Source organism: Toxorhynchites rutilus, chromosome 3 (genome assembly GCF_029784135.1).
Source record: "Toxorhynchites rutilus septentrionalis strain SRP chromosome 3, ASM2978413v1, whole genome shotgun sequence".
Taxonomy (NCBI): domain Eukaryota; kingdom Metazoa; phylum Arthropoda; class Insecta; order Diptera; family Culicidae; genus Toxorhynchites; species Toxorhynchites rutilus.
Window position 1 is genome coordinate 304,367,330 of NC_073746.1, and position 26,442 is coordinate 304,393,771.

The 26,442-nt window shown below is 38.3% G+C and overlaps 3 protein-coding genes across 5 annotated transcripts in view; 1 reads left to right on the forward strand and 2 right to left on the reverse strand.

Annotated features, from left to right (window-relative positions):
• Positions 1 to 857: 857 nt before the first annotated feature.
• LOC129773004 (uncharacterized) lies at positions 858 to 6,934 on the reverse strand. Its single transcript, XM_055776551.1, has 3 exons — positions 1,838 to 6,934; positions 1,628 to 1,777; positions 858 to 1,573 (listed from the first exon to the last, which is right to left on the reverse strand). The coding sequence occupies exons 1-3, from the start codon at positions 2,663 to 2,665 to the stop codon at positions 1,421 to 1,423; spliced, it is 1,131 nt and encodes a 376-aa protein (XP_055632526.1). The 5' UTR covers positions 2,666 to 6,934; the 3' UTR covers positions 858 to 1,420.
• A 586-nt stretch (positions 6,935 to 7,520) lies between these two features.
• LOC129773005 (putative gustatory receptor 28b) lies at positions 7,521 to 9,036 on the forward strand. The gene is made up of 5 exons (XM_055776552.1): positions 7,521 to 8,164; positions 8,226 to 8,375; positions 8,430 to 8,498; positions 8,651 to 8,740; positions 8,843 to 9,036. The coding sequence occupies exons 1-5, from the start codon at positions 7,535 to 7,537 to the stop codon at positions 8,903 to 8,905; spliced, it is 1,002 nt and encodes a 333-aa protein (XP_055632527.1). The 5' UTR covers positions 7,521 to 7,534; the 3' UTR covers positions 8,906 to 9,036.
• A 10,342-nt stretch (positions 9,037 to 19,378) lies between these two features.
• The window catches only part of LOC129773002 (uncharacterized), a 28,627-nt gene continuing 21,563 nt past the window's right edge, over positions 19,379 to 26,442 (reverse strand). The window contains exons 7-9 of one of the 3 annotated variants that reach the window (XR_008742660.1): positions 20,531 to 20,582; positions 19,987 to 20,341; positions 19,379 to 19,880 (exon numbers count right to left, since the gene is read on the reverse strand). Coding sequence is in view for 2 of the 3 variants with exons in the window: in XM_055776549.1 (XP_055632524.1) it covers positions 20,046 to 20,341; positions 20,531 to 20,582 (348 nt within the window). In the remaining variant the exon portion in view is untranslated. Of the gene's footprint in view, positions 20,342 to 20,530; positions 20,583 to 26,442 lie in introns of all 3 variants that reach the window. The other 2 variants (XM_055776549.1, XM_055776550.1) reach the window with 2 other exon arrangements.

The window sequence follows — 26,442 nt, forward strand, 5'->3', positions numbered from 1 at the left end:
CAGTTCGATGCATTTTAGAGTGATATCCAAAATAATAAGAAAACAGCTTGTATTAATTTAGGAGTGTTTGAGTTTATTGGAAGTTGAGGACTTTTTGATCGATCATTCAGTTTTCATGAATTCGTGCATCGTTTCCGAATTGAAAGTGGCGTCAAAGTACAACACATTGCAAGCCAAAAAATATTTTGTAAAAGTGAGAACTGTGTTCAATGATATAGTTCCCAATTTTTTGTTATCGTTCTGCGAAAGATGTTGAATAGTATAATTTGTGGATTATTTGTTTGTGAATGATGTTTTTGGGAGCAATGATTTAGGAGATTTAATTTTAGGCACAGATAGGCACAGCTCGGATATTCGATAAGTTGTTTAAATTGACACCCCTTGGTGTAGTCCTACGTCTCACCGGATATGTCCTCGACATTACCCACCTGTCTTTTTGACATAGGATTGCATTTTTTTCTGGATGGGTGTCAATTTAATGCAATATTTTAAACAAGACGTATTAAACGTAAGATTTTAGTAAAAAATATTTTTGTTGGCACTTCCAATATAGATAAATAATTTTCTCCAATAGCAACATGAGAACAAGCTGTAATTAAACCATTACTTCCAATCATAAGCTCTCTTGCGCCTTTTTTGAATGAATGAATGAGATTTAGAGAATAATCTTGTTCTTTCTTCTTCTGATAATGTTTTGGAAATTCTTCGATGGTTTTGTATTGTTTTATTCGACTGTCAATTCCAAATTAAACTTAATCAATTAAACTTATACATTCAGTATTCTGCCAATTCGAACTGGACCAGCACTATAAGATAGGTTGTCATCGTGGCGACAATCTGTGGATAGAATAGTTCTGATTAGTGATACAAATAATGTTTGTGTACGCGTTGTGATCTAAAACTTCTCAAAAACACGATAAACAATCATCAAATACACTTCATCCAATAAATTGAAAATTTGAGTACATACTTTCTTCAAATCGGCGCACTATAGATTTTAGGTGATTCTGTGAACAAAAAAAAGCTCATTCAAAGAATAATGTCTCAGTACATAAATCTCTCGCATGTCAACGCAATAATGGGTTGAAATTGAAAATAGGAGAAATAGGAAGATTAGGAGAATGAATATCAAAATAAATTGAATAACAGAATTTTTCCACACATCGCAACAGTCAATCTGAGAAGAATTGTAAAACAGTCATTAGAACTGTATTACCGAGTAAATCAGCGTAAAATCGAGGGTGTAGAGGCCATAAACATCAATCTTATAATTGTGATGTAACATCTCTAGTGAAAATATTTCAATCTGTGAACAAGAACAAAAATATCATTTGCTTATCAATGATACAATCGTGACCAAAGGTTTAAACTCGATTGGAAGACTCAGCAGGTTTCCCATGCTATGGGTTGAAGATACATTCTAAAAATGAGAATCTCCAACTAGATATGGACCAACCAAAAATCCTGTGATCACGAATGTTAAATAATAGTTACTGCTATTTACGCTCAACTCAACACGCTCGTCTACATCAGATTGGAAAAATTCATTGAGCAAGGCGCCGGTTTTTTCCGCCTAGAATGTAATGGTGTTTTACATTATTTACAACGAGCTTTTGTAGCATTTTACCCTTTTCGTCATGTGTGCGCAAAAAGCAACCGTGTAATAGACCTGAGTTGCACACAATAAAACGAAAAACATAGCACCTGCTAATTGATAGTAGTTCGGTTCCTGATGTTCATGAGTGGCTTTCATCAGCATGCCGTAGTTGTAATATATCTATAGGGAAAGATTGTTGTAGACATCGAGTGTGAAGTCTCGCAATATTTCATACAATACCTCTGATAGAGAGATGATAAACTGAAACAACATTATACATATTATCGGTACTGCGAACACGTCTGTCAGTCGTTGAACGGCTTCGTTAATCGTACGATGCCACTGGCAGAGGCTGTTGATTTCCCTATTCAATGTTTCACAAATGATCATCTTCTCTTTCTCATTTCGTTTCCAGTACGATTCATCCTTGTCAAGCTGACCCAAACGCTCGGTCACCTTCTTGACCCGATGGTTCACGTTCCAGTAGAGTGTTGAAGCTAGAACGGCCAGAGCTTGGACTATGTTGCAAACTATTATTAAAGGCAATGTGTAGACAACATTCAAAAACCATGCCACTGCCGATAAAAACTGCATCTTGCTCGTTTGCGGTAAATAAGTACCATACGATACTGTGAAAATAATCAAATCAACGATCACTACTTTGTTCAGGAACTTCTTCAAAAGCCGCCTATCGAGGAGACAGGGTTCGCTTACTAATGCTCGGTAAAGTTTGACGAAAGTATTGAGCACGTGTTCTATCTCGTTCATGTTGATCACCGATGTGATGTACGACGAGGCAACGATCAGGTAGCACGACGCGATTTGACAAAACACTAGCGAATTGCTCAGATATGACTCCAGAAACATCATATTCAACATTTTGCCGTACGTGATTACTGGGAGCACAACACCCACTATACTGAATACATAGGTGGTGAGGGTACGCCATTTGGTTCGTCGGAAGCATTTTTCATTGGCGTCGAAGATTAGAGGAGTGAATCCTAGTATTTGAATCGGTACAAATGTAGTTTTCCACAAAATGGTTGCAATTTGATGATTCGTAAGCATCTCGACTACTGTAATAATGGAAACGATAGATCACTGAGACCATTGCAGTGAAACCGACGGGGTACAGACTGAACATTATTGATTAATCTTTAATGTTGATGTCAAGGATGGCACTTCGCGGAATAATGGATGGAGAGCTTCAGGATTAGGTTCGCATCGGAGTGATAAATTAGTTTGCGATGTTAGTTAATGTGTCAGGCCATCGGTAAATTAATACTTGTTGCTTCTATTTTAGGAAATCAACACAGATGTCACTCTTTACTTGCAATATAGAATTGATTCATCCGCATTCACTTCTACGTAGCTTAGCTCTAAAATAAATCAATTATATTCCATCCTTTAATGTTGGTTTCATACAAATTTTAATGCATAGCTAGGCATAATCACCAGGTTGCTCTGTCTGCAGCGTTAGTATTTACATTTCCGATAATAGTCAAAACGTCTCCGTCGGTAGTTTTAGCTGTTATCGGATAAAATCAAAAAGGTTTGAACGAAATTTAGTGAAATGTCGGGAAAAGGTGCTCTGGATTTGTTGCGATTCTAGAATAGTACTTTTCTCCTGAATGCTCTGGGATATGATAAGAACAGCCAGTTCGCGTTGTTTCAATTAATTGAATTTGTAAAGGAAATCTGCGATGTTGGTAATTTTAGCAATCACCGATATCACGATCAATCGCATAAAGATGGTGGAGTGACTTATACCAACGGTAGGAATAATGCTGAGTATGTGGAATAATTCGGTGTCGAATCCGAGGAGTTATAATGCTAAGAATCAATATTATTCTATTTTACTATTGATCTGATTGTTTCATTATCTACTTGAAGGTTCAAATGCAGAAATTTAGGTAGTTATAACAATAAAAAACACAATTGCTTCTCTATGTTCATCGCAGTGCAGTGTACAGAAAATAGCAATTATATGAGCAGTGTTCCAATGGTTTCTTATATTCATCTATTAGGAAACACTAAATAATCGTGACAGGCATGTTTGGACTCTACAAAGAATGTGATTCAAATGTAGATTTAGCTTATAACGCATAATACTTATAATTGTTGATTTTCGAACGATGTATGAAAGCTGTATGGAACTACGTCTGTTATCCGGACAAACAGTAATTTTTCGGAAACGTTTTTTCAAAATTGCTCAAATGTTTTCGAATAAGTGCAAAGTGCAACAAGTGCATGTTGAGCAAACGTATTACATTGCGTAGAATTCAAAACGGCGAAAAAGCTGATTTTTTTAGTTTTGTCGCTTACGTCTTCTATACAAACATGGGCAGTATGGTAGACGACTGTATAGCGACATGAGAAATTGTGAAGAAGAATGTATTAGTATCACTTGCGTTATTTTTATCAGATTTCTATGCCGAGTAACTCTCATTGAATATATTCTGAGTGACAAGCTTTAGTATATGTGTGACCACAGTGCAAATAAAAGGAAATTCTTTGACGGAAAACCCCTCAGCCGTTCAAAGAAACAAGCATAAGCATTAAAAAACGAGATCCCTCCACATAATATTTATTTACATGCGTTTAGAGGAGAGGAACAAACAAAAGAGTGGGGAGAGCTCGACGGATTTTTATGTGTATCGTTCGACATTACCTGGACAACGTCATCCTACGATGCCGTGAGCTGTACAGGCAAACCTTTTTTTGTGCGGGGGATAGGGACCGCTAAAAAAAATTGCATAAAAAATCGTGTAAAACTTCACCAGTAGCTTTAAAAAATCGTGTTCGGTACACATTTTAAAAAAAAACTTTTTTTGTGCGGTAGATAGGGACCGCATAAAAAAAGTTTCCCCCAAGAAAATAACTCAAATCCACGCCGTTCACCGTTCAATTACCTTTTGTTTCCCTGCTTTGCGATGGGACAGTTTGCCTTTTCGGTTGCTCGTGGCTGTTTTGTGCTTTTAGTTACATGTCGAAACGTGTTGCTGTTAGAAATCATGTCATGCAAAAACTTAGAGCATTTTATGGGAGGAGGATAATGATTTCAGGAGTGGACAATTGAGACGCAAATATGCTTTTCTCGCACTGAAATGCATATGAACCATCGAAAAAAAACTAAATGGACGATAACTTCGTCAAATATGCTTCTTTTCATATACCGCACAAAAAAATCGCACAAGGACAAAAAAACGCACAAAAAAAAAGGTTTTACTGTACTAATAATCCATAGTCGACATGTATGCGAAGGTAGAGAACAAACTATTGCGATACCTACGACACAATAAACAGGAGCGCCGTGAGGAGGAATATATTCACTTGCGAGACTCTATCATGAGCAATGTCGACACAGCCTTTGCTATTGACAGGCCAAAACGCAATTCCGTGTCATTACAGCATGTGTGATCAAAAAAATAGAATCTTTAATAAGCATATTTGAAGCATTTCACATATTCGATCCCACAAGGTGCTGAATATATTCGGTCGAATGACAAACGAAAGGGATTACCTCGTAGGCATGTTTTTAGTTTGGTTTGTGGAAGAAATACGCCCTGAGGTAATCCGTCTACTGATCAACTACTCACCCGAATTCTGAAATCCGATCGAGTCAGAATTACCCGAATTGATCGCAATTTTGCATACTGTAATCCGGTGGACCAGTGGCGTGGCGTGGCCAGGTGACACACGGGGTGAGTGTCTTGGGGTCACCCCTCCAATTAAATTTTGTTATCAAGCCTTTGTTTTCATTCTCTGGTGAAAAATCAAATTTACTGATCCAAGAAATATAAATTTGAGGTTAATTATTATTAATAAAACGGGTGATTTAATAATTAACAAAACGGGTTTTTAATTGACAGAAATTGAAAATCACCGCACAATAGCGATCACTATTGTCAGCAACATTGTTCTCATCTTCATCTTTAAAGAAGTACGGCCCAACGATTCCTCCGGACCACAAACCGCACCATACAATACATTTTTCGGGATGCATTCGGGACCAAATACGACAATTTTGTTTATCAACGTATCCGTTCAACCAAAAATGTAATTCATCGCTGAAGCATTTTTAACAGAGCATTGATTTCGATAACAAAAGTCAATTATTTGTAAGTTTAATAATGAAATGTCAATGAACACTTGCAACTTGTCAAAACAGTGCGCTGAAGAACTAAAAACAGAAAAAACCACGAACAACAAATTGTAAAATCATTACACGTCTCGACTTAACAGCAACAATTTGTCTGAACACATCGTCAAAGTCAACAGAGTTAGTCAATTTACTTTCGGTTGACAACAAAACCAATCCATTTAAGCATGCCATGTTCCATCGTTGGCCGCAAATAATTTTTAATTAATTTCAACTTTGATAAGCCTCTTCCACTAGATGCCATGAAAACGCAAATCGGTAGTAACAGCTTCAAACTAGCGTTCCTTAGAAGTTTCATTTCATGATGAACTGTATTACTTCCAATGTACACTAATGATTGGCATCGTCTAGGTTAATTCCAGCGGTCTTTAAATGTCCATGGAACCTTGAAATCTCTTGTAACTACTTGCTTTTCGAAACTTCGTCGTAAAAATTTGCAAATAAATAAATTTGTAATTCTTAATGAAAACGATCAATGCTCTTTTCAGCAACAAGCAACATTACCAGCATTTTTTTCCTTTATATTCTTGAAGTTTAGACATTCAAGATTTACCCCAGAAAGGACTTTTCGTAAATTCCATCGTTTACCAAGTTATAGTCATTTCAATGATTTTTCACTTAGCTGAGGCTCATACGATATGATACCGGCACCTTTACTAATCTGTTCTATTTTTTCGTTTCAAATAACCAGAAGGGCTGGAATCATTTACGCCATGGCGTAACTTTCTTTGAGCCCACTCACTTCACCAGCTTGTAACGATTCTAATTTTGAATATTTTCACTGTTTATTTCTTGTTCAATTGTTAAAACATAGAGAAACTAGTCATGAAAAAGGGGATAGCGAAAATATTCCTTGCTTCGTTTGTTCAGAGCTCAAAAAACGCCCGAAATTCCTGCCTCTACACTAGAGTACCCCTTTAATGAGGGGTTTCGTTACTCAAATCAGTAACTTTTTCCATCCAAAATAAAAAAAACTGAAAAGATTCTTCACATAAACAATTCCATAGTGATATTGTTTACTAAATAATGATACCAATCACAGAAAAGATTCGAATGAACTTCAAAGACGGGTGACGTTCATTCTAAAGTTTCAAAGATTTTTTTTCGAAACAATTATAATTATCACAATCGTGTCACCCTCAAAGGAGCGGACCGCCCCCTCTGCCACCCTACACTACGCCACTGCATGACAGAACAATTTCATTTGGTTCCTTGCCGGGCCAGCTTTGATTTTATACATCCTCGATTACATTTTATTCACACATGATATTGCAGCTTCCGATATAAAAACTCTGAACCAAAAATATTGCGTCTTGATTGATGTCCTTCTTGATGCAGGTGAAACGAAACTCTGAACATTGAACTCAATTAATTGAGTGCCGAATGAATAAATAAACATCACACCCTAATTCACTATTCGGGTTTCCGTTGTGAATCCATTGTTGAATCACTTCTCCATCAATCCGAGTAGCACCTTTTCCGACAGTAACGACATAACGGAATAACGACCGAAATAGGACAATGGGCTGGAATGGAACTCTCAGAAAACCACTACCGCCGCAATTGCAGCAATGGCATTGCTCACAAACCATCGAATTATGGCAATTCTTATGAAATTTATACTTCTACCGATACAACTGCTGGGATTCAGTTCCTTATTCTACGACTCCAAAGTGAAACATTTCCGGCGATGCAAATGGCGTGCACTTAAAACTTACATATTCACCACAATAAGTATTGTGCTTCCACCCATAACTTACATTAGCCAGCTCGATATGATGTATCAAACATCATACCTGAGTAATTCCCTGTTGATTTGTCAAATCTGTGTGTGCTACATGATCGTCGCTTCGTCGTACATCACGGCAGTGATCAACATGAACGAAATAGAACACGTGCTCAACACATTTATCAAACTGTACCGCGCATTAGTCGACGAACCGTGTCTCCTCGACAGACGACTGTTGAAGATGTTTCTGCACAAAATTATCATCGTTGATTTGGTTCTTTTCGCGGCAACATTCAGCATGTTCTTGCCGGAAACGAGAAATATGCCGTTCCCAATGGTTGTGGCCTGGCTCCTGAACGGTGCTTACACAATTCCGTTGATGATAGTTTGCAACACGTTCCAAGGCATGGCCCTTGTAGCTTCAACGCTCTACCGGAACGTGAATCGTCGTGTTACCAAAGTTAATGAACGGTTGAGTCAACTTGATGTGAACCACTCGCACTGGAAGCAAAATCAGGACGAGAAGACAAAGATATGTAAAACACTGGACAAGGAAATAAACAGTCTATGTCAGTGGCATCGTACGATCAATGAAACAGTTCAACGACTGACAGATGTACTCGCTGGACCGATGATATTTATCATGTTGTTTCAATTTATTGTTTCAATTGCAGAGGTATTGTATGAGAAACTGTTAAGGATAACTCATGAGAACTAATCTCTATCTCTGTTAATAGATATATTACAACTATATCATGCTGATAGAAGCTGTTCAATTTCATCAAGAACCAGCATACTTTGAATTGGCAGGTGCTATATTTTTTATTCTACTATGCACAACTCAGGTTTACTACACGGTAGCTTTCTGTGCTCAGATGGCGAAAAGGGTAAGTGAAACGTAATTATGATAACATATTACTTTAAATACTTATGTATTCCAGGCGGAAAAAACTGGCGTGTTGTTAAATGAATTCTTTCAATCGGATATCGATGAGCGTGTTGAATTGAGCGTAAACGGCATACAATTTTCTATTGTAGTCGTGGCCACGGGCAAATTTACACGTCGTAAGACTGAGAAAAAATTAATAATGGCATTTTTAAAGCCTTTGGCCACGACTCTATCATAGAGAATTAAATAATATGTATTTGCTCTCGTTCACAGATCGAATTATTTTCTCTAGAGATGTTGCATCATAACTATAAGATAGAAGTTTATGGCCTCTGCACTATTGATTTCACGCTTATTTACTCGGTAATATCGAAATCATAACACTAACTTTATTTTCAGATACTTGCAAAAACTTCATTAATCTCATCCGAGTAAATTTCGAATAAATTTCCATTCCATCCACAGATTGTTGCCACAATGACAACTTATCTCATCGTGCTGATACAATTTGAATTGGCAGATTACTAAGAGTATCAGTTTACAAATTGATAGCTGGAAGCAGAATTTCATCGTTGACTATTTTGCGCATTCAAAATATACCAGGCTTCATTTGAAAAATACTGAGATTTTTTTTGTTTTAATATTAGGCTGTCATAAAAGTCCTGCGGTATTTTTTTTTTGAATTTTCATTTGTTCATAAAATTAGTTACAATCATCTGTTTTAAGTCAAATATGCGCCGTTTTGTTCGATGACATGTTCACAACGAGATGCCTACTTCATAATACCCCTGTTATAGAAGCTCGCTTCCTTATTGGCAAAAAACTCGGATAGCCAATTTTCACAGGCCTCTTTTGTGGCTAACTTCTGACTACCTAGCTCGTTCGCCATGGACAAAAACAAGTGGTAGTCACTTGGTGCAAGGTCCGAACTATACGGCGGATGCAAAAGAACCTCCCATGCGAGCTCCCGGAGCTTCTGGCGCGTCACCAAAGAAGTGTGTGGCCTGGCGTTGTCCTGATGGAAGACAATGCGGCCTCTGTTTATCAAAGATGGCCTCTTCTTCATGAGTGCTACCTTCAAGCGGTCCAGTTGTTGGCAGTACAGGTCCGAATTGAGCATTTGGCCATAGGGAAGCAGCTCATAATAGAGTATTCCTTGACAATCCCACCAAACACACAGCAGAACCTTCCTGGCCGTTAATGAGGGCTTGCCCACCGTCTGAGCCGCTTCAGCGGGCTTCGACCACGACCGTTTGCGCTTCACGTTGTCGTAAGTGACCCACTTTTCATCGCCAGTCACCATCCGCTTCAGAATTGGGTCGATTTTGTTGCGATTCAGCAGTCATTCACATGCGTCGATACGGTCAAAGATGTTTTTTTGCGTCAACGTGTGTGGCACCCATACATCGAGCTTCTTTGTGAATCCAAGCTTCTTCAAATGGTTAATAACGGTTTGATGACTTATCCCCAGCTCTTGGCCGATGCTACGGCTGCTACTATGCCGGTCTTTCTCGGCTAATTCAGCGACCTCTACACCAGAACGAAAACGTTGAAACCATCGTTGTGCGGTGGAAATGGAAACTGTATCGGGTCCATATAAACTGCACAAATTTTATTGGCAGCTTGAGATGCATTTTTGCCTTTGTCATAGTAGTACTGTAAAATATGTCGGATTTTCTCATATTTGCGACTTTATAACTCACGAACGACTTAATCAAACAATACACTGTCAAGGACTATATTATAGCGCGCAAAAATACCTTTCCAACAAGCTATAGTATGACTCGATACAATGAATACAACTAGAACTACGCGCCTACAACGACACCTCGCGGAAATACCGCAGGACTTTTTTGACAGCCTAATATTTGCTTATTCATCGACATGTTAATATGTACCTACGGAATATATTAAATTATTAACTCACATGTGTTTCAGAATAGAAAATGGATTTGAGAAAAACAGTAGAGAAAACGGAAACATTCTATCAAATTTATCGACATGATCTAGGTGTGGTGTAGGTGTTCGCTTCACGTCGGAACTTACGTCCTAGGTGGGGGTCGTGAAGTAGCTGGTTCCCTGTCAGTCATCGTACATGACGACCGCAACGTTCCACTTCGCCTGAAAAAATTTTGACGTGGGACTACGTCTAACCGGAATATTTGGGGGGTAAAATGAAAACCTAAACACAGAACATGCAGGAAACAATGAAGATTTCAAATGCTTATAACTCGAACATTTCTTAATAGATCGGAAAGATGTTTGCATCAATTGATAGGAAATATTTCTACGCATCGATCACGATTAATAAAATGTTATATTTAATTAGATAAATTTTTGAATAACTGTGAAATGTGAAGCGTTATCTAAACACTCTGTCACGTTTTGATTGGCCCGATTTACGTTTCCCCCATCACAGACGTCAAAACCGAGCAGCCTGGGGAAATCTGCATTGCGAATACATGTATGTTGGGAGAATGTTTGCTCCCACCGAAATATGTTGCCTAACACAGATTTGAAAACCAAGGTGCCTGAGGACATCAGCATTGCAAACAAACGCAAGTCAGGGGTATTTTTGACATTTGTCCAAAATCTTTACTTACAAAGCAAATGTTTTGAATTCAATTGCATTCGAAAATTGTTTCATTCAATCAATAATTTAATCAATACAAACAAATTATTCATTCAGCTCGCGCAGTCCGAAGACATCGGTCGCAAATTTGTTCGCGTCTGTTATAGAGTGGATATTATACCGTTATCAGTTCGTGGCTGGTGAAGTTATTTCGCCCTAACGGGGTTCTCTGTATTGCGCGAATGAGGAGAGCAGCAATCACAACCAGCGTAAGGAAGAAGTCCTCCACCGCGGGTGCGGTGCGTGTGCCGTATCATCGCTGTGTGTGCTTTATCATCGTCATCGATTCCATCATCGTGTTGTATGCGTGTGTTCATAGTGTATCATAGTGTATTAATGTCATTCAGGTTTCGAAAGATCTGGCAAGATATTACTCCTCCGTGGTCGAAATCTCTAAGGTTAGACCGAACAAACTGCGTGTTGTCGTGAGTGATCGGAAACATGCAAATGCAATTGTGATCGACGAGAGATTCTCCCTAGAATATCGTGTCTACGTGCCCTCCCATGACGTAGAAATCTCGGGGGTGGTAACTGAAACGGGTTTGACGTGCGAAATGATAAAAGAAGGAGTTGGTAAATTCAAAAGACTCCCTTTGGTGGGCGTTAAAATTTTGGACAGCCGCCAACTAGGTAAAGTATCCCAAGAAGAGGGAAAAAATAAATTCACGCCGTCAGACTCGTTTCGAGTAACTTTTGCTGGTTCCGCTCTCCCTGACTACGTCATGGTGGGCAAATTGAGACTGCCTGTGCGACTCTTCGTGCCAAAGCCCATGACTTGCCAAAAATGCAAGTCAGTTGGTCACACTTCAGATTATTGTGCCAACAAGGAGCGCTGTGCCACTTGCGGAGAGCAACATGAGGGGAAATCCTGCAGTGCGACTGAGCATAAATGTCCATATTGCGGGGGATCCCCACACGAGCTCTCAGCTTGTGAAACTTACAAGAGTCGCTGGGAGAAACAGAAGCGCTCTTTGAAGGAACGCTCAAAACGCACTTTTGCGGATATTTTAAAGGGCGCTTCTCCACTGGCCCAACAACAACAACCAATCAACACACAAAATGCCTTCGCCACGTTGCCCGTTGACGAAATGGAAGCGGACACAGCTAACGGGGGTACACCGTTCATTTTCCAAGGGAATCCCCGGCGCAAAAATGTGACCACTCCCAAAGTTCAAAGACAAGCCCCTCCGGTTATACCCCCTGTTAGCATGCCTAAAAAATCGAGTGCAGCGGACATGCAAAATCAGGTTCCTCCTGGTTTCCGTGGGAATAATTCACCTTCGAATGGCCCAGCACTCGAGGGGACATCGAAAACCCCAACTGTCCCTGTTTTTCCGTCCAGTTCAACTTCCCAATCGGGATTTATAAAGTTGACTGACCTTGTGGATCAAATCTTCACACCAAATCTTCAAATCTTGACCGTTTTGAATACTGGAGAAACAACACGTGTACCTAAACCTCCTGCTAAGCCAAGTGCTCTTGACATCTCGCTTTGCTCGAATTCACTATCGTTAGATTGCAAGTGGAATGTAATCCAGGACCCCAACGGTAGTGACCACTTGCCAATCAAAATTTACATCACCATTGGGTCGAATTCTTCTGAATCTATAAACATGGCATATGATCTCACAAGACACATTGACTGGAAAAAATATGCGGACGCGATTGGAGGAGTATAACTTCATTTCTCGTTTGATCTATGACAGCGCGGTTCGCGCTCAAACGAAACCCATCCCAGGCTCCACTATTCGTCGAAGGCCTCCCAATCCATGGTGGGATAGCCAATGTTCCAAGCTTTATCAGCCTAAATTGAACGCATTTAAAGCTTTTCGGAAACGTGGAACCATTGAGAATTTTCAAACGTATTTGGACCTTGAAAATCAATTTAAAAACTTGATCAAAGGGAAAAAACGTGCTTATTTGCGAAATTTCGTGGGAGTTTTGTCACGAGAAACGTCAATGAAAAAATTATGGAAAGTGGCTCGAAACATGAGAAATCGCTCTTCAACGAATGAAAGCGAAGAATATTCACATCGATGGATTTTGAATTTTGCACGGAAGGTTAGTCCTGATTCCGCTCCTGTGCAAAAAATTGTTCGAGATATACCACAAGATAGGTACGATCTTGATTCCGAGTTTTCGCTGGTAGAATTCTTTCTTGCTCTCCTTTCTTGTAACAATTCGGCTCCAGGAACGGATAGAATTGAGGTCAACTTGTTGAAAAACCTCCCTGATGTGGCGAAACATCGCTTGTTGAATTTATTCAATCGGGTTAGCTATTCAAAAAACCCGGAAAACCCGCGTCCGACTTCAATTCGTACCGCCCAATAGCAATGCTGTCTTGTATTCGGAAATTGTTGGAGGAAATGATCTTGTTTCGCCTTGATCGATGGATTGAAACAAATGGCCTACTCTCAGATACACAATATGGGTTCTGCAGGGGCAAGGGGACGAATGATTGTCTTGCGTTGCTTTCTTCAGAAATTCAAATGGCTTATGCCGAAAAAAAAACGAATGGCTTCGGTATTTTTGGACATAAAGGGGGTCTTTGTTTCGGTTTCAATATAGGTCCTGTCAGACAAACTCCATTCTCGGGGTCTGCCGCCTCTATTGAATAATATGCTATATAACTTGCTTTGTGAGAAACATTTGAATTTTTCTCATGGGGATTCGACAGTAAGTCGGATCTCCTACTTGGGACTCCCCCAGGACCCATGTTTAAGCCCCCTTTTGTACAACTTCTATGTAAGCGATATTGACAATTGCCTTACACAAAATTGCAACCTAAGACAACTTGCAGATGATGAAGTGGTGTCTGTCGTAAAATCAAACGAATCTGACCTGCAAGAACCCTTACAAGATACTTTGAACAATTTTTCAACCTGGGCCATTGGGCTAGGGATCGAATTCTCCACGGAAAAAACAGAGATGGTGGTTTTTTAGAATAAACTGGTGGTTCTTCGTACAATTACCGGCACCTGATGGGGAGCCCATCCAGAAGATCTTATAATGTTGTATCGAACAACTATTCTCTCAGTGATGGAGTACGGCAGTTTCTGTTTTCAATCAGCTGCCAAAACACATCTCATTAAACTCGAGCGAATTCAGTATCTTTGTCTCCGTATTGCGTTGGGATGTATGCCATCAACGCATACCATGAGTCTCAAGGTTTTGGCAGGCGTACTCCCACTAAAAGATCGCTTCAATTTATTATCTCTTCGGTTCCTCATCCGGTGTAAGGTTATGAACCTCATATCATGAATTCATCTCCATGCAGGTTGATCCTTCTTCATACACTCCCACCCGTGTTTGTTTTCCTGACTACATCAATTCTCTGTACATTTTGATCTGTTCATGAAGGAGAAAATCCATGGAATTCCAGATTATCATCGATCGGGGATCGTTCCTACGATCTTCAATGCAAAGTATGGGCGTATCAATTGTGATAATATGTACTTTACTGATGGGTCCTCTATGAATGAGTCCACAGGGTTTGGAGTGTTCAACGAATTTTTTAGCACCTCCCACAGTCTTCAGAATCCTTGCTCAGTGTATATTGCTGAATTGGCAGCGATACACTGGGCTCTGGACAGCGTCGCCTCACGACCTGTTGAACACTATTACATTGTAACGGATAGTCTTAGCTCTGTCGAAGCTATTCATTCGGAGAGGCCAGAAAAGCACTCGCCGTACTTCCTTGAGAGAATACGAGAAATTTTTAATGCTTTAACCAGATGCTGTTATGTCATTACCTTTGTCTGGGTCCCTTCACATTGCTCAATTCCGGGTAATGAGAGGGCTGACTCATTGGCAAAGGTAGGTGCAATTGAAGGCGATATTTATCAGAGTCAAATCGCCTTCAATGAATTTTATTCTTTATTCCGTAAAAATACTATCGCTAACTGGCAACGTAAGTGGAACGAAGATGAATTGGGTCGGTGGCTTCACTCGTTTATCCCTAAGGTTAGCCTCGAACCATGGTTCAAAAGTCTGGACTTGAGTCGGGACTTTATTCGCACCTTCTCTGGACTCATGTCCAATCAATGTTCGTTAGACGCGTTACTCTTTCGTTTTAATCTTGCCGATGGCAATATCTGTGCTTGTGGCCAAGGTTACCACGACATCGAACACGTTGTTTGGTCGTGCGAGGTGTATCTTGTTGCCAGATCGATTTTAGAAAACTCTCTTTGGGCTAGAGGAAGGCAGCCCAATGTGCCAGTGAGAGTGTTGGCTCGGTTAGACCTTGATTACATGTCCCCAATATATGTCTTCCTAAATGCTATCGACATTCGTGTGTGATTGTCCTTATATCCTTACTAGCTGACCAGGCAAACGTTGTTCTGCCAAATAAATTATTTCTAGTGAATATTTTGGGTGTTGAATAAAACACACTAATGTATTGTAAGTGTGTTTGAATATTTTAACGATCTTTAAAATATTTATCAATTAAATGATTTGAACGAAAGGTTATATGATGTTTCTTGGTGTATTTCATTAACGTAGCTGATATGTTTGATCTCTTAAAAGTTAAAAGTCAACTGAAAAAAGTAATATAAGTTTGTCGTAAAGTAGAAAAAATGAAATATAGAAAATCAATATTTATTGCTGTCGCCTTGTTAGAAAATACGTGCATGTGATTTTCAACATGGCTTAGTTTATAACAGCTTGGTCTCATTCATAAATTGGAAAACAGCGATACGCCAGCTAACTTCAATGGAGCTGATTAATCGGCCTGTTTGGAATCGCGTTATTTCATCGTTGTCATTCAATCGAGGAGTATTCACGTCGGTAATCTAAGTTTGAAACACAGCCATATTGCTTCCTTTATTCATGGATGTTTTTATTACTCTTCGCCGATTTGCAGAACTCAATATTCATATATGCATATGAGTGATCGAATTTTACAATTCGATCGAAATCGACTTTTACACTCTTAAATTCGTTCGCCTTATCGCGAAACAATGGTCAAAATAAGTCATCCGTATTTGTGGTTCAATTTACTCTCTATCTGATCGGCATAATTCCGGAAATAATTCTAAATTGTTGAAATTTGAATGAAAATTATTATTCGATTTCGTTTGGATGCTAAATTTGTTTTGAATGTGTTTGAATGCTAAATTTTGCGTGTTTATTCTACCCGAAAAACCATTACTATTTTTGCTTCATAGAAATGGAACATGGAGACCAATGTTGTTTACGTCGAATTGCGTGGCAAGGTTGTCACATTTGCTCAACTCGATTGGACTTGAGCTTGAACAGAATGCAAAATTGCGCTTTTTCCATTCAACAGAATACAACCAACAATATGGGGGGACGAATACGATCGAACTTCATTTTGTGTTTGAACACACGCGCAATGTCATGACAATACATTGCGCTTTGGCCTGGCTATAACTAAAGCTGTGTCGGCGTTGCTCATGATAGTGTCTCGCAAGTAAATGTATTATTCCTCGCACCGCTTTTGTTGATTGTGTAGTAAGAATTGCAGTCGTTCAATCTCTACCTTCGCGTATATGTCGACCATAAATTGTTGGCACAGCTTACGATATCTTGAATTGGCGTTTCTTGACCATGTCAAATCACCATACGATAAACATAAAAATCCTTCGAGCGCGCCCTCTGTTTGTTTCGTCGCATGTTCATAAATATTAAACCAAATAAGAAATGATGTTCATAATGAATTAAGTATCTGTGACGGGGTCTCGTTGGTCTAATGTTTATGCAAGATATTTTTCGTTGAAGAAACCCTTCTGACTTGCACTGTAGTCACGCGTATTCTAGAGCTTGCCACTCGAGAATACATTCATGCCGTATTGTTCGTCATAGAAATCTCAACTATTTACTAATAAAAATGACGCAAGTAGTACTACGTTGAGAAGGCAAACCTTGGGAACGTTAGTGCCATTGAAGAAGAACATAGCGAGATGAAATGTAAATACATATTAGATATAAGATAGGCTTAAGAATTGAGTGTGATGGATGTGAGTATGAATGTTAGTGTGAACATTGTCAACATATCCTTATATCCCTTCCTTTTCCTGAAAAAAATATGTTACCCTCTAAACTCGAGCAAACCGCGAATAATCGGTTCTCTACTTCATTAACATTAGAATTAATGAACAATGTTTATACATACTTGTAACAATACAGATAGGAGTTTGGCTCCTTTAAACTTATGTAGCTGAGCCTATAAAAATAAACGATTTAATAAAAAAAATCAAGTAAATACCATCGAACAAACACCAGGCATCTCCAACCAAGTTTGCTTCCCATACTTTTGCAATTCCTCTGTCATTTTTGGTCTGTCCATGCGACGAAAAATCCATGGAATCCCAGATAATCTCGATTTTATTCCGCCGATATTTTCAGCAGAATATGGTAAAGTTAGATCTGATAAAATGTTCTTTACTGATGGTTCACACATAAACGGGTCCACTGGCTTCGGCATCTTCAATGAAAATCCCAGTGCCTCTTTCAAACTCAGAGATCCTTGTTCCGTGTATGTCGCTGAGCTGGGCGCGATATACTATGCTCTAGGGATCATTGAAACACTGCCCATCGACCATTATTTTATTTTTTTCAGACAGTCTCAGCTCATTAGAAGCAATCCGCTCAATGAAAGTGATGAACGCTCATCTTATTTCCTAACAAGAATAAGACATCTATTGAGTGTTTTGGTCGAAAAATTATTCAAGATTACCTTAGCATGGGTTCCCTCTCATTGTTCGATTCCGGGGAATGAGGAAGCGGACTCGCTAGCTAAGGTGGGCGCTTCAGAAGGCACACTTTTTGAAAGGCAAATTGCTTATAATGAATTTCTCCACATTCCTCGTCAGCACACGCTCGTAAGTTGGCAGCGCATGTGGAGTGAAGATGAGTTTGGTCGTTGGTTACACACGATTATCCCTAAGGTCTCGACGAGTGCATGGTTCAAGGGATTGAATGTGGGTCGTGATTTCATTCGCGTGCTATCTCGGCTTATGTCCAATCACTACAACTAGAGATGGGCAAAACAGTTCACTTTAATGAACCGTTCAGTGACCAACCGTTCACTTAAGTTAACTAGTTCTTTTAAACAGTTCACTCACTCTTTCGTACATTAGAGGAATATGCCAAAGCAAGTATAAAAAAGTGTGAGATGTTATGTAGGACTGTTATGTTCATTCTAAAATGCTTTTTGTTAGCAAACAATTATATGTTCGAATTTTGTTAAAAATATCTTAGCAGAATAGAAAATCAAACCATGATTTTGAAATTTTTATTTAGTTTGAGCCGTGATTCATTCTTTTCAGCACAAACTAGCGTTGCCCTGCTTTTCTCAATAACTTCTATAGCTAAACTGTACCAAAACGTGAACGACTTTCTCGAAATTATCGAGCACAATATTCAAACAATTCATATCAACGACACAAATTTTTATATGCTGTTAAAAAAGTCTGTTTGAATCGTTTTGCCTTAAACTGTATATTCTGGTGAGGTAGATTCGCATATCTATCTGAAATATTTACCCTCGACTTGAAAATATGAAATTGAAACTTCATTTGATAAATAATCGAACAATCCAATTTAGGAACTAACGTATCCTGAAATATTGCGTTCCATTATGAAAACGACAATATCCTGGATTCCTCGAGTCGAGAAAGACGTACCACGCTAGGTATGGGGTACAGACTAGGGGTGCGTTGCTGATTAATGGTCAGCTGCATCCCAATAGGAAGTATCCCGTGTGGGGCACACGTACAGAGCATTGGAGCCTGCAACATCCCAATTATGCGAACACTTGTAATACTAACCTCGAGCCAACCGCGACTAATCGGTTACATTTTACTAACATAGCTGTAAGGCAAACATTGTCGAAATATTGAACTCCCGGCCCGTCAGGCTGACGCCATATGAGCCTTAATAAAAATATATATTTTGGATAAAAAAAACACCGTATTCGCCTGATATGGCCCCGTGCAACTTTTTTTTTGTTCCTCTATTTGATGTTGCCACTTCGTGAAATGAGATATCAGTCGATCGAGGAGATCAAAGAAAATGCAACGAGGGAACTAAAGGCCATCCCATCGTCGGCCTACCAGGGATGGAGAGGAGGAGATAAAATAAATTTGCCCGAAATTCAACTCTATTTTGTTTTACTTCTTCTTTCTTTGTTTTTAAGAGGCTTTAAACTTTACAGTTCATTCGCCTCTAGGGCTTTTGTTTTATTTAAAAATTCCTGGTACTTTCTGATAATAGGGTATAGAACTTGAGATTATACCAGATTAACCAGTGAAGAAACATAAGCATCACGCGATGTATTTCAAAAGCAACCTTGATTAGAAGGAATTTCGGATCAGTAAGAAGCACTCAACATTACTAGTTAAATTATTATTCATTATAATCATGATTATAATCCATATTTTGCTACGCTTTTAGTTAGAAAACAGACAACACGCCGGCAGAGTAACTCATTCTATTCACTCCACCAATCATCAAAATTGCAACTTTACTATAGCTTGTTGGAATACGACTAACTTAGAAAGTCTTACGTACAAAGACATACGAGGATGTAATCTGGAATATACTTATGGTTCCTTTGAAATAAGTCTTATCAATAATACGTAGAATGTGGCTTAGAATGTAACCGAACAATTGACACACCAATCGAAAACCTCGAACTTATTACCAATGTAAGAAAAACGAAATGTACCACATTTGCTCAACATCATTACTTATTGGGAAATATTTTTATTTAATGCTCTCTTGATGATTGATTCAAGTTATCGCCTCTGTCTGTTTGAATCTGACCTATGCCATCGTACACATCAAACGTGAATTGCAGTGGGAAAAAAATCCGTGTGTTTATCATTGAATGCCAAAATCTTGTTCCTGTTACGTGAATACGATTTGTCAGCATGTATTTGCCGAATAGTTAATATTACGCTCTTTCCAAAAGAGTGAAGGAAAAACGAAAGCACAGAGAAAGCGCACTCACCTAGTGAAGTCATCTTGCTACGGCTGCTGTATCCAATAACACCCCAACGTGGCAGCTTCTCAATTTCTACGCACCCGCTCGATGTACTTGGTTCTGGTGAGCGCGCTGCCGCCCTCGGTCGGGTCCATCATCCGGGACCAATCGGTAACGCCGACCACGAAACCCATCTTGCGCATCTTGCGCTGTGCCTTGCGCTCCTCGATGTCCGCCCAGCGTACGCGCTTTTTTCCGGATGATGACGCACCCGCGCCGTACCGGTCGTACTCGTAGTCGTCCAGGTTGTCCCCGTCCAACTGTAGGAAGTCCTCTATCGTCGGAGCACGGCGGGGGGGTTTACTGATGCCATCCAGACGGGCTGCCAACGTGGAACACGAGAGAAAAAAATGAATTAGTATTGCTGGTAGATGACACAAGCTCACCATTGTAATGTTTCAAAAGAAAAGTTATATGCTCAGAGAAAGAAATTAATCTTAGATACATGAAACAGAATTATGCCTAGACACAATGGATAATAAAATGTAATAAGAAAGTGAATGATACCAACCTAGGTTTTGCTCGGTCGTATCGGTGTCCCATTTACTCGTGAAAAATCCAAGCTAGATATTTGCCAACATTGATAGGTTAGAAACGGACAACAGTCACGGTTCGATGTGATATGAGTACAACATTCGCAGGCTTTGCTTGAGATTGATATGCTTGATGCTTGACACCCAGTGCGATTCTCACTGGGTGCGAGGAATTGGACAGTCGAAGCACGCACAAGCAACCGCAGCACTGTGAAGGATTGAGTGCGAAGATGCCCATCATTTTCCCAGAGGATATATCCAATCAATATCGATAATAAACCGGTACTGAGATAGCTCTTTCTTCTCATGTTAAATAATAAGCGATGTTCGGTTCAGAATAACCTATTGTTCAAGCATACTGTACTGAGATTCATACCGTATAACAGAACCAAAAAATTAAAAAGTGTTGTTTGATGGATGTATGTTAGGACGCCGGAACAGTTTTCGAAAAATGTACACACATGTGCGCAGCAACAGAAAGATAGCTGAAATTGAGTCGTCATACAGACTTGCTGTTTTTTTATAGATCTATTCGTAAAACAATTCCAATTACGTAAGTAATTGACTTGAAGAATGGCATTTCATGCAATTATTGCTTTAGCAACTGGCTAAACCAAGGCTAAAACAGGCTAAAAAATTAATTTGAATTGATTTCAGCCCTTATATTGTGCGAAAATTATACATTTATTCTTGGTTAAATCAATTCTGTCTTTTCAAAAACATATGTATATATGCCTTCGAGTAGAGTGAACATTAGACAATAAACATTTTATAGAAAAATGTATATCAGACCATTTTTGACAGTATAACTTTCTTATAAATTAGTGACTGAAAGAAAAAACCAAAAATGAGAACGTTCAGCTATATATACAATTCAAAGTGATTTATCATGCATCTTGTTTTAGGAACTTTATTGCATGATCCAATATCTGCTGTAATCATACCAGTTTTGGCAGTTCATAAACGATAAGAAAAGTTTTTGGATCCATCCAAAATTAGATACGAGAGGTGGTGTGAGCTTGTATAATATATTATTCTTAGTGAAAATGTTCAATTTTGACGAATCTCCTCGAAGAAAATTGAATTGTTCAGAATGTGAAGTCAGTTTACTGTCCGAGAAAATTTACGAACAGATCTGTTACGAATTTAACTGCATTTGGATACTTTACAAAATCAGTTTAGTATACGAATTAAAAAAAAAGTTACATATGAAGACTTGCAATTGTGAACTAATAGTTTAGGGCAAACAGCTGTTTCGAGACTTACAAAAACAGTAGTTCATCGTTCCATCATTGTCCCATTTGTTCCTTCTAGAGCAGCGGTACCCAACCATTTTTTCAATAGGGCCACAAACACGAGTTATGCATGATGTCGCGGGCCGCAAAAAAAAAGCGTGATGTCCAAGACACAACCGCATTGTTAACATAAAACCACGAAATTATTGCCGGCGAGAATAAACATTCAAGAGATTCAATAATAAAACTCATTGATATAGATATTTGACAGTGATGACAGGGGTCGGTAAATGAATGCTTTCATTGAGTGAGGAGTTGTCTTTGTCATTGTCAAATTAATTCTAAGCATTAACATGTACTGTTGATTGCTCGCTGCAGTGAAACTGAAATACTGATCATCTTCAATACCCAAGTAGTTTTTAAATATCACTTAGCAAAATTACATTCCCAATGCAAAGCGAAACATGTCAGAAGACGCAGAACGGCAACAGAAAATCAGAACTGAAACTATTGTGTGGTGGCGGTGGAGACGAAAGCAATAACATCGAAACAAAATTTCATCTTCAGTTGTCCACCGAAGAACACAACTCTCACCCCGGAAACAATAATTAAAATCTCGAAAATTGAATAAACGGTTGAAAAAATCACAAATAAGCTATTAACTATTTATCAGTCATTCAGCTAGCGACCGGACGGCTTTCCAAATGGTATTTCTCAAGGCGTTGTTTAGTTGAGTTTTTCGAATTGTTTTTTTTTCAATACTAGAAGCGAGTATATTGAGAAAGCTTAAAGTCTCTATAATTCAAAACAACATCATAACACAAATAAAAACCCAAACATACTACTAAACTCACAGAAGCTCCCTTCAGTTTCAAATAAATTTAAAATATATTTTTAGAATTCATCGAAATTTCCAAAACGACAGCGGCCGTTTGCGTTGTTTTGTAGACGCAGCTGAAGTTGGTTGATTCATGATTCATTCTTGTTCATAGTCAGGTACTCATATTGATAGATTTTTTGGATTTCAATTGTTTGCTTTAGAACCAGTTTCGAACTATAAAAAAATATTCTGGGCCAATAAGTAATGCTGGTTACTCATACATCTTCTGTCATTCGATTGAAGTGATTGACATACCACTTTGTTCAACCGACAAAGGGGTATTAACGCTCAAAACTTTGCTACCCGAACGAAAAGCTCGCGTTTTAGAAATTTCAAATTAACACCTCAATACAAACTCAATTAAGGTGTGATGCAAAAATACAAAGACACTCTTCACCAGACGGCATGCAGTTCGACGCCAAACAAAATTGCCCCATACTGTGCGATATCAATCTTTCATTCTTACATAGAATCGAGCAAAACCGCTGTGTGTGACATTAGCATTGAGAAAGACTGCTATCTGATAGTTGAAGCATGACGACTTCAATGATGATGATGATGATGTTTTAAATTATTCGCCTCTAACTTTAAAAAAGACCAATTTGAAAAAGTAATCTAAACACTTGGTCTTGAGAATGCTCATTTCGGAAGTCTCGCTGCCGTCTGGTAGCTAGGTGACTGATGAATTGTGAATAATGTAATTTGAAATCCCGAATGGCTTGTTTATACTCAATGAATATAATACAGCGGAGCTTAAATTGCAATATTTTCTCTACCCACATTATCCAAAACACGAATGCTGCATTTGCATTTCGAGTGACCGATTTACGCTCACCTGATTAGCAGTGATATTTAAATATTTAACCTCGGCTACGGGAACACGATAGGAAAATGTGTTTTCTTTCAATTTTCGTTAATTTTAGTCATAACCGTAAAGTATAACGTACCGAAAAAAAATAGAGAATGTCCGATTCAATTGGAAATCAAACCGTTCAGAGATAAAATAATTATTAACGTTTAAACCATTTCATAAAAATCTGTTTTCTGATTTGGTACCATTAATGAAAAACGTATGTAGTCTCATGTCAAAAAATAGGTAATGTTTTCATATTCATATTTTCATTTCTATTCACTAACGTCAACAAGAATAACCCTAATGATCGGATTGAATGTATTTAATAGACATTTAATCTACTAATACCCCTTAACTAGACAACTAACTAATGTGTAATGTGTCAATCTTCATTATTCTCATCTCATGTTACTTAGATGATTTCTTCAGTTTTCATGAATGTTACACAAACAAAATGGTAACGGGCCAGACGGGCCAACCAAAAGAGCCCGGTGGGCCGCAGGTTGAGTATAGCTGTTCTAGAGTGTAATATAAACCAAATCGGCAAACAATGTGCATCCGTTAATCACATTTGAGGCCGTAAAGGAAATAAGACTAATCTTCCGAAAAACACTAGTCAAGAAGCATTTCATGTTGGAATAATAAATAGCGATGACTTATGCTGTCTTTTGAAAAATCAATAATACTGCTCTTTTGACTTTTTTTAAAGCACGTAGCTATGGACCCTGTATTAAAAATAAAAAATCCGACATATTAGGTGTAGAAGTATGAGCTCATAGTTTTCTAATATGTGGCGAATGCAATACTGTTGGCAACAAATGTGTTTGAAAGGCGTGTACAGTAAAACCTGTTTTTGTGCGGGAGTTTTTTATGCGATTTTTTTATATCGCACCAAAAAAGTGCATTAAAAATCTTGTGCAATTCTATGCCAATTCTTCTTACCTCTGTGTTGTAGTGTCCTGTTAAAAAAAGGTGACCAACTCTAGAAAGCTCAAGTATGAGTTCTTTAGAGAGGGAGGTGAGAGGAGGGAAAAATCAGCCGACCGCTAACCCGACCCTCTCCGATTTTTCCGACAATAAATCGTAACTCAAAATCCAGATGTCTGATCAACATATGATGTTTGACAAAGTTGTTGGAAAATCGATTGACAATTTACAAAAAAAATTGCAGTTTAAATGCACTATTAAATCATTTTACTTAAAGATAGAATTCAATATTTAAAACTTTTATGTCTCAAAACGACATTTTTGTGTATATTTTTATTGAAAAACACTTCTAATTTAACAGAGTTTGACGTATATTGGTGCTGTGTCGGACTCGAAAAAATGGAGATATGAATTTTTAAAAAGTTATGAAATTCAATACAATAGAAAAGTAACAAGGAAAAACGAATCTACATGAAAAACTATATACGTTTTATCCTAGGACTAACCGTTCTCGGTACCTATCCCCGCACAAAAACAGGTTTGCCTATATTTCAACTTCAGAACGTAGAACGTTGATTGGAGTGTAAACAACCATAATTTTAATTGCACTGAGAATGTCAATTTTTATACCGGAAAACCGCCATCTGTGGGAAGCTTTATTGCATTATTTTTTTCTAGAGTAGGAACCGGCTGATAGTAATCGTTTGCTTGTCCAATATGTCCCATCGTGAGAATGTGATAAATATGGTTTAAATGATTCAGAAGCAATGCATTTGATTAGGATGATATCATTCAAGACACACAATTGGAAGCACCTACCGTTTGAAACTATCACTAGAGAAAGATATCGAGACGACAATTAAAACGTTTGAATAGAGCTCTGAAGGAAAAACGAGCAGCATGGGAAAACGTACATAAAAAATAATTTTACAGCATAACAGCGCCAGACTACATATTTATGGATGTTTCGAGTTCTATCGTAAAAAAGGTGAGCTGCCTCAGCCGCTATATTCATATATGTACATTTGAAGTTATAGTTCAGTTGGCAGTATGTTGACGGTAAGATGTACTGCGCTTACAGAGAAACTGCATTTCATAGTTTTTTTTGCGATATAGTCGAATCTTCTCTTGCTCATTTCTCACCCAGACTTTTTAGCTACTATAGCTGTTTTTTCGCAAAATCAAACACTTATACTGGCGTTATTTGGAAGGATGTCGAAGCAAGCCTGTTGATAGGTTAGTCACCGGAGCCCCCAGTAACCAACATGAGCGATAGCTGAAGGTGTACTGATTGACAAAGGAAACAGATAGATTTTTAGAGGAAAATTGTGAAGGTTTTCTGAATTTGCATGAAGAGTCAGAGTATGTTCATGAAAAACTAATGAGATAAAAAGACCTTCAAATGGGTCAATCTGCTCGATACGAATAAGAATAATAAAAGGTCTGAACGATTCATGTGTCCTCAACAGAAAAAGTATTCAAATTAAACCAGAATGAACTGTAGAACAAAAGGAATACTCTTACGCCAAAAAGGTGTTATTCAGGGTGCCGACTCAAAATCCGAAAATAGATTCCCTGATATTCCCTGATTTTCCAGTAATTTTCCAGAAAAATTCCAGGTGTAGACTTGTAGTTAAATTCTCTGGAAGTACTAACATTAAGTTAGCTTAAACAATGAAATTTAAGAACGTCTGTCGATATTCTAGAATAAATTAATTGTTTGTGATTTTTAATTGAGTTTAACGACGACTGATAAGGGCCCTAAAAGATTTTTAAAAAATGGACAAATACTAATACAAATACTAGTACAGAATGAGACATTTTCATTTTGATTTGGATCAATTTCATGAAACTGTTACGATTTTAACGAAATGCTTTATCTCGCAATCTTTTGGCTTCCTTCTGCACGTTTTCCAAAATTTTTCCCGTTTTACCTCCAGATATTCCACTTCTGTTTACCGTAGCCGTTTTATTAACGCTCTTTATCGTCTTTCT

Coding starts and splice junctions, on each gene's coding strand:
- LOC129773005 (XM_055776552.1), top strand. CDS start 7,535: ATGATGTATCAAACATCATACCTGAGTAATTCCCTGTTGATTTGTCAA. Junction 8,165..8,225: donor TTATTGTTTCAATTGCAGAG/GTATTGTATGAG, acceptor CTCTGTTAATAG/ATATATTACAACTATATCAT. Junction 8,741..8,842: donor ATTTCACGCTTATTTACTCG/GTAATATCGAAA, acceptor TTCCATCCACAG/ATTGTTGCCACAATGACAAC.
- LOC129773004 (XM_055776551.1), bottom strand. CDS start 2,665: ATGCTTACGAATCATCAAATTGCAACCATTTTGTGGAAAACTACATTT. Junction 1,778..1,837: donor TTATCATCTCTCTATCAGAG/GTATTGTATGAA, acceptor CTTTCCCTATAG/ATATATTACAACTACGGCAT. Junction 1,574..1,627: donor GCGCACACATGACGAAAAGG/GTAAAATGCTAC, acceptor ATTACATTCTAG/GCGGAAAAAACCGGCGCCTT.